Genomic DNA, 12,058 nt, shown 5'->3' with positions numbered 1-12,058 from the left:
CTTTTGATAATAATGATTTTCTATTAATATATTAAAAAATGGCATGGTTGAAAAATAAATGAATCAGAATAAATATCTATATATACATTTTTTGAGACACTTAGTAAATAAATCCTGGAGTTGGAATATATTTACAAGTATGCCATTAGCATTAATTATTAATTTATTTTTTATTTAATTTATTTATATTAAAATTTTAATTTTTGGAAACAAGATTTCTCATCCTTTAAAATTTCCAAAACAATAGGAACCACTTCCTTTAATATTAAATATTAAGTTTATAATAAATTTAATTAATATTAAGTTTTCAATTTTACAAAACAATATTTTCTCCATAGAAACATTTTCTAAACAAATTATATAAACACATCTTGGGTCCATTTTAATACCCAAAGGTTATTAAAAGAAAAATAATGTGGAATTCATGTCAATCCCAACAAATAACTGTTAACAACTTTTATTTGTATTTCACAACAAAACTCTATATACTAAAGTTAACTGATTTTTTTTTTTTTGACAACAAAGTTAACTGATTCTTTATATATATAAAACATACAAAACTACAATACAAAATTATCATGTACATATATCTAAACAATTTAAAATAATAAAAATACTACTATCTGTAAATTAAAAAAAAACACACACAATATATTCCTACGATAAATCACTACTTATTTAATTGTATGTTATACACTTATACAATAATATAAAACAATAAATCTTAAACAAAATACTTTTTAATTTCTATACTATCTTATATATCTATATTTGTAAGGTTGTAAATTTTAAAAAATACAAATTAAACATTAGTTATATATAGTTAATCAATAAAACAAATTATATATTTTTATGAAAAATAGTCCCGCGATGTATCGCGGGTGAATATCTAGTAGTATATTATAAGACAGCAAGCATTCATTTGGTCCCAACATATAATATCGAAACACAAAACACGTTGTAAACAACTTTTTGGATTTTTGTCTACTAATTCAGTTTGTCATCATCTAGCTGTATTCTTAAAAATTTAAGGATCGAGCAAGAACTGGTAATGGGGTATCACAAAAGCTTGTCTACTTTTGAGGTGTTTAGACTTCTTTGCTTTTTTTTTTTTGGGGCAAACCTTTGCTTATTATTATGAATATACAAAACTAACAAGGAGTAGTGAATTGTATTAAGCATCCGAATTCAAAATATATAAGTACCACCAAATTTTAAGAGGTCTTTTCTTCTTATTTAACCAAATTAAATGAAAAAGAAATTAAAAAGAGCGAAAAAAATAATTTCCCAGTCATGAAGGTAGCCATTGAGAGAAGAGATGGTCCATGCAACGTGTACAGATCCTATAGATCATGTGATGAGATTAAATGAATTTTGTGGTTGCGAATTGTACACCATCTAGTATTTAAGCGGGCCTTGATTCATCACCATTTCTTCATTACAAACTTACTCTCCACATATATTTTGCGATCAAAACACTAATCAATCGAAAGATGGAAGGCAAAACTTTGGTCCTAAGTGTTCTCGTAATGAGTCTGTTCATGGAACAAATTCAAGTTGACGCCATGCAAGATCTGTTGTCCATCCACCACTGCTAGAAAAAACTATAATATTTACCGTGCGTGTGATTACAAAGGTAAATTTCTGCAGTCTGATTAGTGTGTATCTTGACGTTTTTTCTAGCAGTTGTAGATGGACGACAGATCTATAGTATTGCACAAGAAAATTTCTGCAGTTTGATTAGTGTGTATCGAAGGTAAATTTACAGCTTTGACTATGAATCTTGATGCAAATTTTACGGAATGAGCGATGAACCTGTTGTGTTTGAGACTGGTATGTATTATAGTGAGTCCAAGAAAGAAGAGAGAGGAGAAATGTGTTGTCTTTGATGGAGGAAGCACTTGAAACAATGAGATCCATAAGTTGGAGTTCTCATCATGGTCGCTAATCGGTATAGTGATCAAAGAAGTCACCATAATTTTCTTTTCGTCTGGCAGAGTAGTTTAGAGCTGACTAAGAGGGAGATAGGAAGAAGACGAAGAAGAGAGAAAGAAGGAACCAAGCGTTTGTGATTCGCTTGTTGCCTTGTTATATAATCTAGGTTATAATGACCACATATCATGATGATTTCAGTTAGATGACTTCTCTCCCACTACTAGTTGGTCCTGAACCGGTTTACGCGTCACCGGAGAAAGCGTAGTAACATTTGGGCTTTGTCATATGTTCAAACTGGACCAATGTACTATGGGCCTAAACTAAAGATTATTGCTAATGTGTTCTTTTTTGTGATTAACGAATAATTGCTAATAATGTGGTTTGTTTGGTTAATTAAGGAAAAAGGCTGCAAGAACAAGAGATAAAGCATATAGAGGTCAACGACATTAATAATTGGAATCCCATACTCCCAAATCATCATCATTACCCCATCCATCCACTTTTGTCTTAGGCTGTCCTTCACACTCATCGGTATCACCAAATACTTATTAGTATAGTTGGCAACATATTTTTTAAAAATGTTCAGTACGAAATAAAACACTTTCCATTATTTGTTTACTTTTTCAAATTCAAATACAGTATTTTAAATAGTACTATGTAAAAGCATAATAAGATAGGATCAAGATATATACAGACATTAATTATTGAAATTAAACTATCTAAGTTATCGGAAGACCAGGTTTATCTCATACATTTTTCCTTAATTAAATAAAGTTTTTGACATTGTAGAGAATCTATAACAATGCCCCCATGTGTGGGTTAGAGCTGGCTGGCGGAAGTAACCTGGGGGTACAAACGTCTTTTTCTACTATCGTCTTGCTTGGAGCAGCCAAAGCACCTAACCAAAAAAAAAAACACACTTTCCTTTAAAAACAGAAATCACATTTTTTGTTTTGAGTTCGTTAAAAAAATTTAATTCGTCTTCAAGCTCTCTCTCTCATTCGATCAGGTAGGTAGGTTCAAACAAGTTCTGCTGTCGATCTTTTCGTCATTTTTTTTCCAGAGTTTCTACTATTGCTTGTGCTTTTCAAGGTTTTTTTATTGCTTTCGTGGTTTAGGGTTTCCAATTTTTTTGGGTTTTCTTCTTTGCTTATTTCCCAGAAAATTCGATCCTGTAACTTTTGATTTTGGGAGCTTTATAATCTTAACAAGAGCTCTTTTTTTAATACCGATTTGTTTTGCAGAAACTTTGAAGATTAACAAATTTGATCTGTGAAGTGGGATTATTAAAAATTGGGTCAGCAGTGAAAGATAGATAGGATACAAAGGTATGATTGTTTGTTTCTTGTGATGATACTTCTTGATTTAGTTGTATGATACACAATAAGCATACTACTGTGAGACATGTCACTTGGCGAGATTTAAGTGTTCATGAGATGCTAACATTCATATTGCCTGATTTGCTTCCCTTTATATCAGAATCTTAGATTAGTTCATGCTTAGACAAGTTTACTATGTAAAAATATGTGGAAAAAACTGTGGTGTCCGTTGACTTCTTTTGAGGGATCAATCAAGTTATGTAGTTGGTCATAGTGGCGCACTAATGTGCATTCACGGAATTAGTGATAGTACTCTAGAAGCTGTGATAGTAACCTGTATTTTTCATTTTTGAATGAAGGAACTCTTGCTGTACGCTTTCATTCATCATCTTGTGGAAGGTTCTGAATTCGTTTCATAAGCCCAAAATTTCAGATTCATGGGTGATGGTACTCCTAGGAAGTTAAACATATTACCTGATTACTTTAGTCCTCCTAGTCCCAGTTCTCAAGACAATACTCCATCATCTTCGCAGTCGCAGCAAAAGGAGGATCTTTCTCTGAGGTAACTTGTTTGCTGGCACACCAATATGCTAGAATGGGAATCTTTGAGCTGACATCGATTGTGTTTTTGGGTGCTTTGCTTTAGTTTAGGTCTCATAGCCAGTCACGGACTCGTAGAAAACTGAAACAAGCAGCACTTATGTTGAACTTGTTCACTCTTCGTCGTCTGCCTTGGGCTTCAGACGGTCAAGAGAAGGTTCCATTCTCACACCTTTCTTCTTTGTTTTTGATTCACCGCTTCAAAGTTTGAGATTTTTCTCCTGATCACTCTCCCATTTTCAGGTAGAGCTATCAGCAGCGGAGTTAGAGTCACTTAGATCAGAACTTTCTGATTTGGAAGAAAGAGAAGCTTACCTCAAAGCCCAGTAAGTCATAATGCACAAATTGTTCCATACTCAGATCATAACCGGTTATTTTACTTTCTTCTTTCAACCCTTCCATAGGTTGGAACATGTGGATGAAGTCTTGCGCTCTGCCCGTTTATCTGGCTATTTGTTTATCCGAAGTGTAGGCTCTTACTCTGAATTACTTATATTAGTGATCCATAAGAGTCAAACTTAGCCTATCTTATATCACAGATTTGCAATTTTTTGTTTTTTTTTGACTTCAGCGTTGGGCAGCTCTTCCTGGTGAGCCAGCACCAATAGATGATACAGAAGTAGACGACTGGCTTCCTCGGTTTGTCGTCCTTCAAGGCCCTTGTCTTTTCTTCCATTTATTGTCAACAGGTGAGTTAAGTTTCAACTTTTACAATCTTGTTTCAAATTTACGCTCTTCTTGTATTGTCTCTTCAAACTCTCCATTGCAGATTTAAGCCCTCAAGATTCGACATTGCTGGCGGATATTGTAGAAGTTGGTTCATCACCTAGCTACACTAGGGAATTTGATGAAACTCATCATTGCTTTTACATCTTAACCCGTCAAGGTCTAAGATTTGAGTGCTCAAGCACCTCTAAAATACAGGTGAACCAACTGCATATACATCTTAACAAACAAATTTTGTTGTTGAGAGATCCTACAGCATTTGAACGCGACCATTTTATGATTTTGCATGATTTTAGGTTGATTCATGGTTGTCACTATTGCGCCTCGATTGCAAGTTTGAACCAGAAGAAAAGTTACCAAACGGATCAAGCAAAGCTCTATAATAAAATTGAAGATTGGCCACTGCTCTGTATAGTTTTCATTTCTATGTATATAAAATGCTTACTTTAGATGTAGACTTGTAGTAGAATTCACGTCAATGAAAGGTTCTTTTACTAAATTGGTGATTACAATATTTTTAGCTGCTAAAGACATTGGAATATATTCGTTTCTTGAATAGGCAATAAAACTAGGTGGAAAAAGAGTGATTAGATAGGCAATAAATCCTGACCCTTTAAGTCCTTCTCTGATCCGACCCAACCGAACCAACACTGACCCATGCCAGTTCGATTGAAACATGCTGGTATAAAATCCTCCAACAGGTTCTCATTTCAGAGGCACCTAGTTTTTCACACAACTCATCTCATCTCAGTCCTCTCGCATTGTGTTATAAGAGAGATGAGCTCCCAAATCTTCAGATCTGCTTCTAGAGTAGCCAGGTCTCTTCTTTCTTCAGCCAAGAATGGTCGTTTCTTATCAGGTACGTAAATTTTCTCTCTGCTTCTCTCTTTTTTTGTTGTTCTGTTTTTTTTCCCTGAAAATGTGATAAACTTCATGGGAGGATATATGTAGATAGATGCGTCAAATAAATTCTGAATCTACCTTCGGTTTTCTTCGTCTTCTCGATTGAATCGAATCGAATCAGTGATCTGTTGAATCTTTTACATGTGTTCCTATCATCCCAAGAAAAGGAAATTTATTGTTATCTGAACATGAAACTTATGTGGCTGGTTCTATAGAGATATTCTTGTGAGTGAATCCTTCATGGTAACACATTTTATGTGAAAATATTGGATAAACAAATTTAGACTCTCATATTCAGGTTTCTGTCTCATGATTGATTTGCCTACCTAAGATTATAATTGAGAATTCCATTGATATAAAGAGGCTGTTTTATTGACATAGGTCCCAACATATTTCATTGACATTTTGACATTGGTTATATGTTTCAGAAGGCCGAGCTGTTGGTGGAGCAACAGTGGTGCATGCGTCTGGAAAAGTCCCACAGTATGCATCCAGCTTTCGGAAATCGAGTTCTGGCTTCGAGTCTAAGAGCTGGATTACCGGACTCCTCGCTCTTCCTGCTGCAGGTTTTACATTCTAACTGTTTCACGAATATATTATCTTCTGTATGACAACACTCAAATTTTCACCTTGGTAATACAATAAAACGTAATTACATTTCAACTTTTTGACTCGAAAACAATGTCAACTTTTTTCTGAATTGGTAATTGCTTTTGAACTATATACCTGCAAGACTTATAGCTGATGAGTTGTTTTGTTTCTATAGAAACTTACTCTTACTCATGTTTTACTTAGATTTTGATGACTAACACAGCTTATTCATTTTGCTTCCTTCTGTTTTAGCCTTCATGCTCCAAGATCAGGAAGTACTTGCTGCAGAGGTAATACAATATATCACTAACACATATAGCTATATCCTTATCTTGAGGTTATCCATGGTCTCTCTGTCTAATTGAATATCTCTGTTTTAATTAGATGGAACGCACTTTCATCGCTATTAAACCTGATGGAGTGCAGCGAGGACTGGTAAATAGATAGGCGGATTTGCTTGTTATTGTTTATGGATCTCAGGTGTTACTTGTTATTAAGATGAATAGATGATTATAGTTGTTTAACTCTATGGTTCTTTTCTCACCAGATATCAGAAATCATTTCCCGGTTCGAACGCAAAGGATACAAGCTAGTTGGTATCAAAGTCATGGTTCCTTCGAAGGGTTTTGCGCAGAAGCATTACCATGATCTAAAGGAGAGACCATTCTTCAACGGCTTGTGTAACTTCCTTAGCTCAGGCCCTGTTATTGCTATGGTAAGGACTCACTCGAACTTTTGAAACCATAAACAGACTTGGTTTGTGGTTTAGGTCTCATATCCAAAAACATTGGTTTAGGTATGGGAAGGTGAAGGAGTGATTAGATACGGACGTAAACTGATAGGAGCTACAGATCCTCAGAAATCTGAACCTGGAACTATCCGAGGCGATCTCGCAGTTGTTGTTGGAAGGTACATTATATATATTCTGCATTTTATATGATTGTTTGAATTGTATTCTCAGAGTTTATAGATTTGGTTTGTTGGTTTATTGGGAAATTGCAGGAACATAATCCATGGAAGCGATGGACCAGAGACAGCTAAAGACGAGATCAGCTTGTGGTTTAAGCCTGAAGAACTTGTTTCTTACACCAGCAATGCTGAGAAGTGGATCTACGGCCTGAACTGAACTAATCCTAATTTCTCCCTTTTATCAGCCGTTAAATCAGAATTAAATAATCACTGAACAAAATGATTTTGACGATGTATTGTCCCAAAATCATGATCCTGAGTCAATATTATTACACCAAACGAAGACATTCATTGTATCACAAGTTCGCAAGTTCACAATTTTCAAATTTCGAGACTAGTAAACTACTTTGTGAATCAGCTTTTCCAAAGCAATAAATAAAACTCAAACTGATCCAAACCGAGTAGATGACCGCTGGCCAAAACGATCAAGACTGCGGCTTGGTAGGCGAACACTGATGCTTGGTCAGAAACCATCGATTATTGAAAAAGAAAATTGGATGGTTCCAGTTAATGTAGTGATCAATCAATTTTGCTGAGACTGTTAGAAAATGAAGTTCGAAGTGAAAAGTTTGGCCTAACAAAATTTCATATTTTTAATATTTTATTTGTATTAGTAGAGTACTATTATATAATGAATTATATGTTTAAGAAGAAGATGAAAACCCACATAAAACTTGAGAACTTATACTAAAATTTTATACAAAAAGACTTTTTTAATCTCTTCTTTACTATTTTGGAAGTACATGATTTTCTTTTGTAGACTTTATAATAAATTATGGGTGAACATTTTTGTTAGGATATTGTGACATTCAAATTTAATTCACTGATATTATGACATTTAAAATTATTAGGAATATAGTTTAACAGTTTCCTTTACTAAATTATTCATCAAATAAAATATTTAATTATCTAACTTACCATACTAATTTATTACTTATCATTATACTTCACCTCTCATCTTTATATGATTCTATTTATGTGAAACAAATAAATTATCATATTTTCTTATAATTAAAATAGTTTTATTTCTGGATATACCATAAGTTGAATTTTTAAAAACAAATATAAATTGTTCAATCTATAAAATATTCAATTTTTAGTAACATTATTCTTTTAAAAAATATCTATTCAACTAAATTTTGACTGAGTAAATGGTCAAAATTTGAATATTTAAATATAATTTCATACATTTCTTTTGTTGAATTCTATAATTTTATATACTATAATAAACTTTTAACTTAATTTGAAATATTTTAAAAATATTGGAACTTGATATTTTTAAGAATATCATAAATATTTAATAGATCAAAAAGTTAAAAACTATAAACACTCTAATTTGATTTGTTATAGCATGAGTCAATAATATGTCACTATAATATGAAAGAATTTCAAGAAACTAAATATATTAAAACAAAAAGTATGACATATATTAAATTAATCATAATATAATAACTCGCTTTTAAAAACTAAATTTACAAAATTATATCTTATAATGACAATCAAGTCATGCTGTAGAAGATACATTATTGAAATAACTTCACAACATAAACTAATACAACATATTAAAATTTTATTTTAAAATATAACATATACAAAATTTGTATAAAATAAAATTTAACATTTGCTATAGCACGAATACTTATATAGTGAACTAACAAAATGTTAACATGACAATAATTTAGAATCTATTTTATTTGTTATAAAAATACATACGTAAAAAAAATTACTTATATTTTGTCAATATTTTGCATATGTTTTGCTTTTTTTTTTAATTTAATTTTTCGTATTAAAATCAGTGAAATTATTTATATATATATATATATATTATAATGGGTATATTTTTAAAAAATTTCAGCAACACAGAATTTGATTTCTTCATCCACTCTTTTGGAAAAGAAGATATTTCTCATTAAAATTTCATTGTGAATAATAGCATTTGTTCGAATGGGGAAGGATCGATCAGTTGGTGATCTTGGTTTTGACATTATCAAAGTCAATTGCATATCGTACACAAATCATTGGATTTATATGTTGCATCAGTAACATAGCCATATATGCGACTGATCTTGTTGTGGTAAGCTTACCAAACTGTCTTTTATTTGAATAGTATATCACAATTTTTTTTTTTTGGAAAATTAACATACGTGCATGTATATTTTACTAGGAAACGGTATTCAAAAATCAAAACTAAACCGGAGTGCGCTGCAATTGTTAATTCGATCGTTTGGATTCTATACGCGCTGTTGCCTTTAGATCCCTTTATGGCCGTAAGTGGTTTATTTGTTTATTTATTTTTTAATATATATATATATATATAAAATGAATAGTGACAGTGGTTGTTTAATTGGATTTTGTTGATATCGAATGGAATTTGTGTTGTTCTCGGCCTTATCAAGTTAGTTCTCTACGCTACTACGTTATGGAAGCAGCAGTCAGAGGAGAGAGACCTTCCATAAGACCATAAATGCACCTACCTATTCTTAAGTAAACCTTCCATAAGATCATAATGCACCTACATTAAAATAAACAAGATGTATGTTTTTTCTTTATTTTTAGATTATCCTAATCCCATGTACTTTATATGTCACGAATCACACGATTGTTGTTAATTTAAATCTATACTATTATTAATCGGGTAACAAAGGGCAGAAAAATTATGAGCCGTTTAAGCCGTGTTCAAACAAATAATGATAGAAAAGTTACGAGCCGTTTAGATGTTGATCACACACAACCCAATTCTCTAAGATTGTTAGACTATTTCCACTGATGTTATTAAATATTAAATATTATATATATATATATAATATTTTGAGAAAAATATTTTATATATATAAAGTGAGAGTATGCTCACTAATTAAATATTATGGCATTTCCAACTCACCTCTATATTTACTTGTTAACTCTATTTTAGAGTAAAATCTACTCCAACCCATCTCTATTTTAGAGTATAATAGAAAACTCTAATTTTTCCTCTATAATAGAGTTAAACTTTTTTATTTATAAAATGGTCCTTGAACTTTTAACCTTTTTATATATATGATCAAAATAAATAAAATATATATTTAAATAGTTTAATAATAATTAAATGACCTGCCCATGTTTTAGTCTGAACTATCTTACTAACAAAACCCATAAATAAAATATATATTTAAATATTTTAATAATAATTTAAATATTATAATAATACTTTAATTTGTATACTAATAGGATAATTGATTATAAAGTTAAATTTGACTAAATTTAATATTTTGGTTTAAAAATTTTAAAAGTTTTCGTATAGAAAAATTTTAAAGGTTTTTGTATAGAAAAACATTTTTAAAATTTGAGACTATTATTTGCAAAAGAAAATTTAGATAAAATCTTACTAAATATAAATAACTTAAATATTTTAGTTTTTATTTATACCATGATATTATTTTTAATACAACAAAGACTAATTATTTAATATTCTGGTAAATTACTTCTGGATCCACCAATATTCCTAAAAGTTTAAATAATATCATAATTTTATGAAAGTTTCATAAATACTAAAATAAATGGGTTAGTTTGCAACTTTTATAAATAAAATGTATTAATAGTAAAATAAAAAAGGAATCTCTACGGAATATTTTTTTTTAGAGGAAAAAATAGAGATATTCATTAGAGCAAAAGTCACCTCTATTATAGAGTTCCTCTATTTTTTCTCCTACTCTCTTATTAAAAAAGAAGAGAGTATGAGAAAAAATAAGGAGAGAAAGTGAAAATGTTTCTTAAATAAGCATATGTAAAAATGTTTCTGAACAGTTGGCCAATTATTAATAGAGTAAATTATTTTTTTGAATTAATTTTAAAATAAATAATAATATTATATTAAAATAATTAAAACAATATATATTGAGCAACTCTCTTTAATTCTACCGCTGGTCATGCTCTTAGTCCATATAGCAAGTTTTTCCACCGCTTGTGATTTTGGGTCTCCAATTATTTATTTCATTTCTCATTTTGATTAACCAATCTGGTTATATGTCTCCGGAGTGTGAACTTCACGGGAAATATTTGGTACAATCGTATGTTTATAGCTTCGGAGTCTTGGTTCTTGAACTCATAATCATAACCGATAAGAAAAACAGTGCTAGCTTTTAAAGAGAGATGATGGTCTTGGAGTTGGAGATTTTGACGTACTTTGGCCTTTTGGTCTTGGAGATTTAGTGACGTATGTTGCATGGTAAATTATACTTCTAAATTTTTTTTTTTATATAATTTTTAAAAATATTAATTGGTTAGTCACATGCCTATTAATATTTTTAAAAATAATATAAAAAGAAAATTTAGAAGTATAGTTTACCATGCCGCATATAACGGTTTATTCATTACTGATATGATCATACCCAGGCCCTAATATGCTTAATCGAGACGTAAAATACCAACAAACTTTTAATTAAGAATTACAAATATAAAATTAACATTAGAATGTGTAAAAAATTACAATAAAATATCATTAAGAATAGTACAAACAAGGATAGAATTATTAAGGGTACTAAAGACAATTAGTCATCTAATTAAAAAAATATTAATTGGTTTAAAACTAAAAGTCAGTGCAATTAATACCGATATACTTGCACCTAAAATATTCTCTATCATACTCTTTCTCTCTCATTTACACGAAGGTGAAAAAAACAATAAGATGAAAAACCCCATCACAATCTATATGTAATTATGTTTGGATACTATCATTAGAAAAAATTTCACAAAACTAACATATTTAATTATTGCTAAAAAAGGATCTTAAAGATCAACTCAAACAAAGCATAACCATTGAAGACGTACCCATCCGGTGAATAGAAGTAAAATACGGGACAGTGAATTATCAGACTCTTCAAGTGGTAAATATAATTTCCATAGAACTTGACTTATTTAACTAATAGTAAATGAATCACTATGTTCATGCCATTTTTAAAATGTAGATGATTCAGAAGATTATGGTGAGCAAGTTTTCGATGGTAGTAGTTAAGAAGCATGATCTAAAACAATATTAT

At 30.7% G+C, this 12,058-nt stretch overlaps 1 protein-coding gene across 3 annotated transcripts; it reads left to right on the top strand.

The window, feature by feature from the left end:
- Positions 1-1,437: 1,437 nt before the first annotated feature.
- On the top strand, positions 1,438-7,397 carry LOC104731075 (uncharacterized). Of its 3 annotated transcripts, XM_010450338.2 has the most exons (16): positions 1,438-2,944; positions 3,180-3,263; positions 3,614-3,816; positions 3,906-4,011; positions 4,098-4,180; positions 4,259-4,322; positions 4,426-4,543; positions 4,624-4,778; positions 4,877-4,932; positions 5,378-5,439; positions 5,912-6,049; positions 6,327-6,364; positions 6,459-6,509; positions 6,622-6,789; positions 6,871-6,983; positions 7,077-7,397. In XM_010450338.2, exons 3-16 carry the CDS (start codon positions 3,692-3,694, stop codon positions 7,198-7,200), a joined length of 1,401 nt encoding a protein of 466 aa, XP_010448640.2. In that variant the 5' UTR covers positions 1,438-2,944; positions 3,180-3,263; positions 3,614-3,691; the 3' UTR covers positions 7,201-7,397. The 3 variants fall into 3 exon arrangements, with proteins under 3 accessions (XP_010448640.2, XP_087335534.1, XP_010448643.1); XM_010450341.3 differs by lacking the exons at positions 5,378-5,439; positions 5,912-6,049; positions 6,327-6,364; ... (2 more) ...; positions 6,871-6,983; positions 7,077-7,397 and having other exon boundaries at positions 1,847-2,239; positions 2,334-2,466; positions 2,725-3,027; positions 4,877-5,079; XM_087479408.1 differs by lacking the exons at positions 5,378-5,439; positions 5,912-6,049; positions 6,327-6,364; ... (2 more) ...; positions 6,871-6,983; positions 7,077-7,397 and having other exon boundaries at positions 1,438-1,636; positions 4,877-5,079.
- The last annotated feature ends 4,661 nt before the right edge of the window (positions 7,398-12,058 follow it).

Source organism: Camelina sativa, chromosome 12, assembly GCF_030686135.1.
Source record: "Camelina sativa cultivar CO46 ecotype springtype chromosome 12, ASM3068613v1".
In the NCBI taxonomy this organism is placed as follows: Eukaryota; Viridiplantae; Streptophyta; class Magnoliopsida; order Brassicales; family Brassicaceae; genus Camelina; species Camelina sativa.
The sequence above is the reverse complement of the archived record's forward strand: the minus strand, read 5'-3'. Positions and strand labels throughout refer to the sequence as shown.

What these genes read in the sequence shown, in the direction of transcription:
- LOC104731075 (XM_010450338.2), top strand. Translation starts at nt 3,692, where the DNA reads ATGGGTGATGGTACTCCTAGGAAGTTAAACATATTACCTGATTACTTT. An exon ending in CAAGCACCTCTAAAATACAG is followed by an intron (nt 4,779 to 4,876) that starts GTGAACCAACTG and finishes GCATGATTTTAG; the next exon opens with GTTGATTCATGGTTGTCACT. An exon ending in ATGGAGTGCAGCGAGGACTG is followed by an intron (nt 6,510 to 6,621) that starts GTAAATAGATAG and finishes TTTTCTCACCAG; the next exon opens with ATATCAGAAATCATTTCCCG.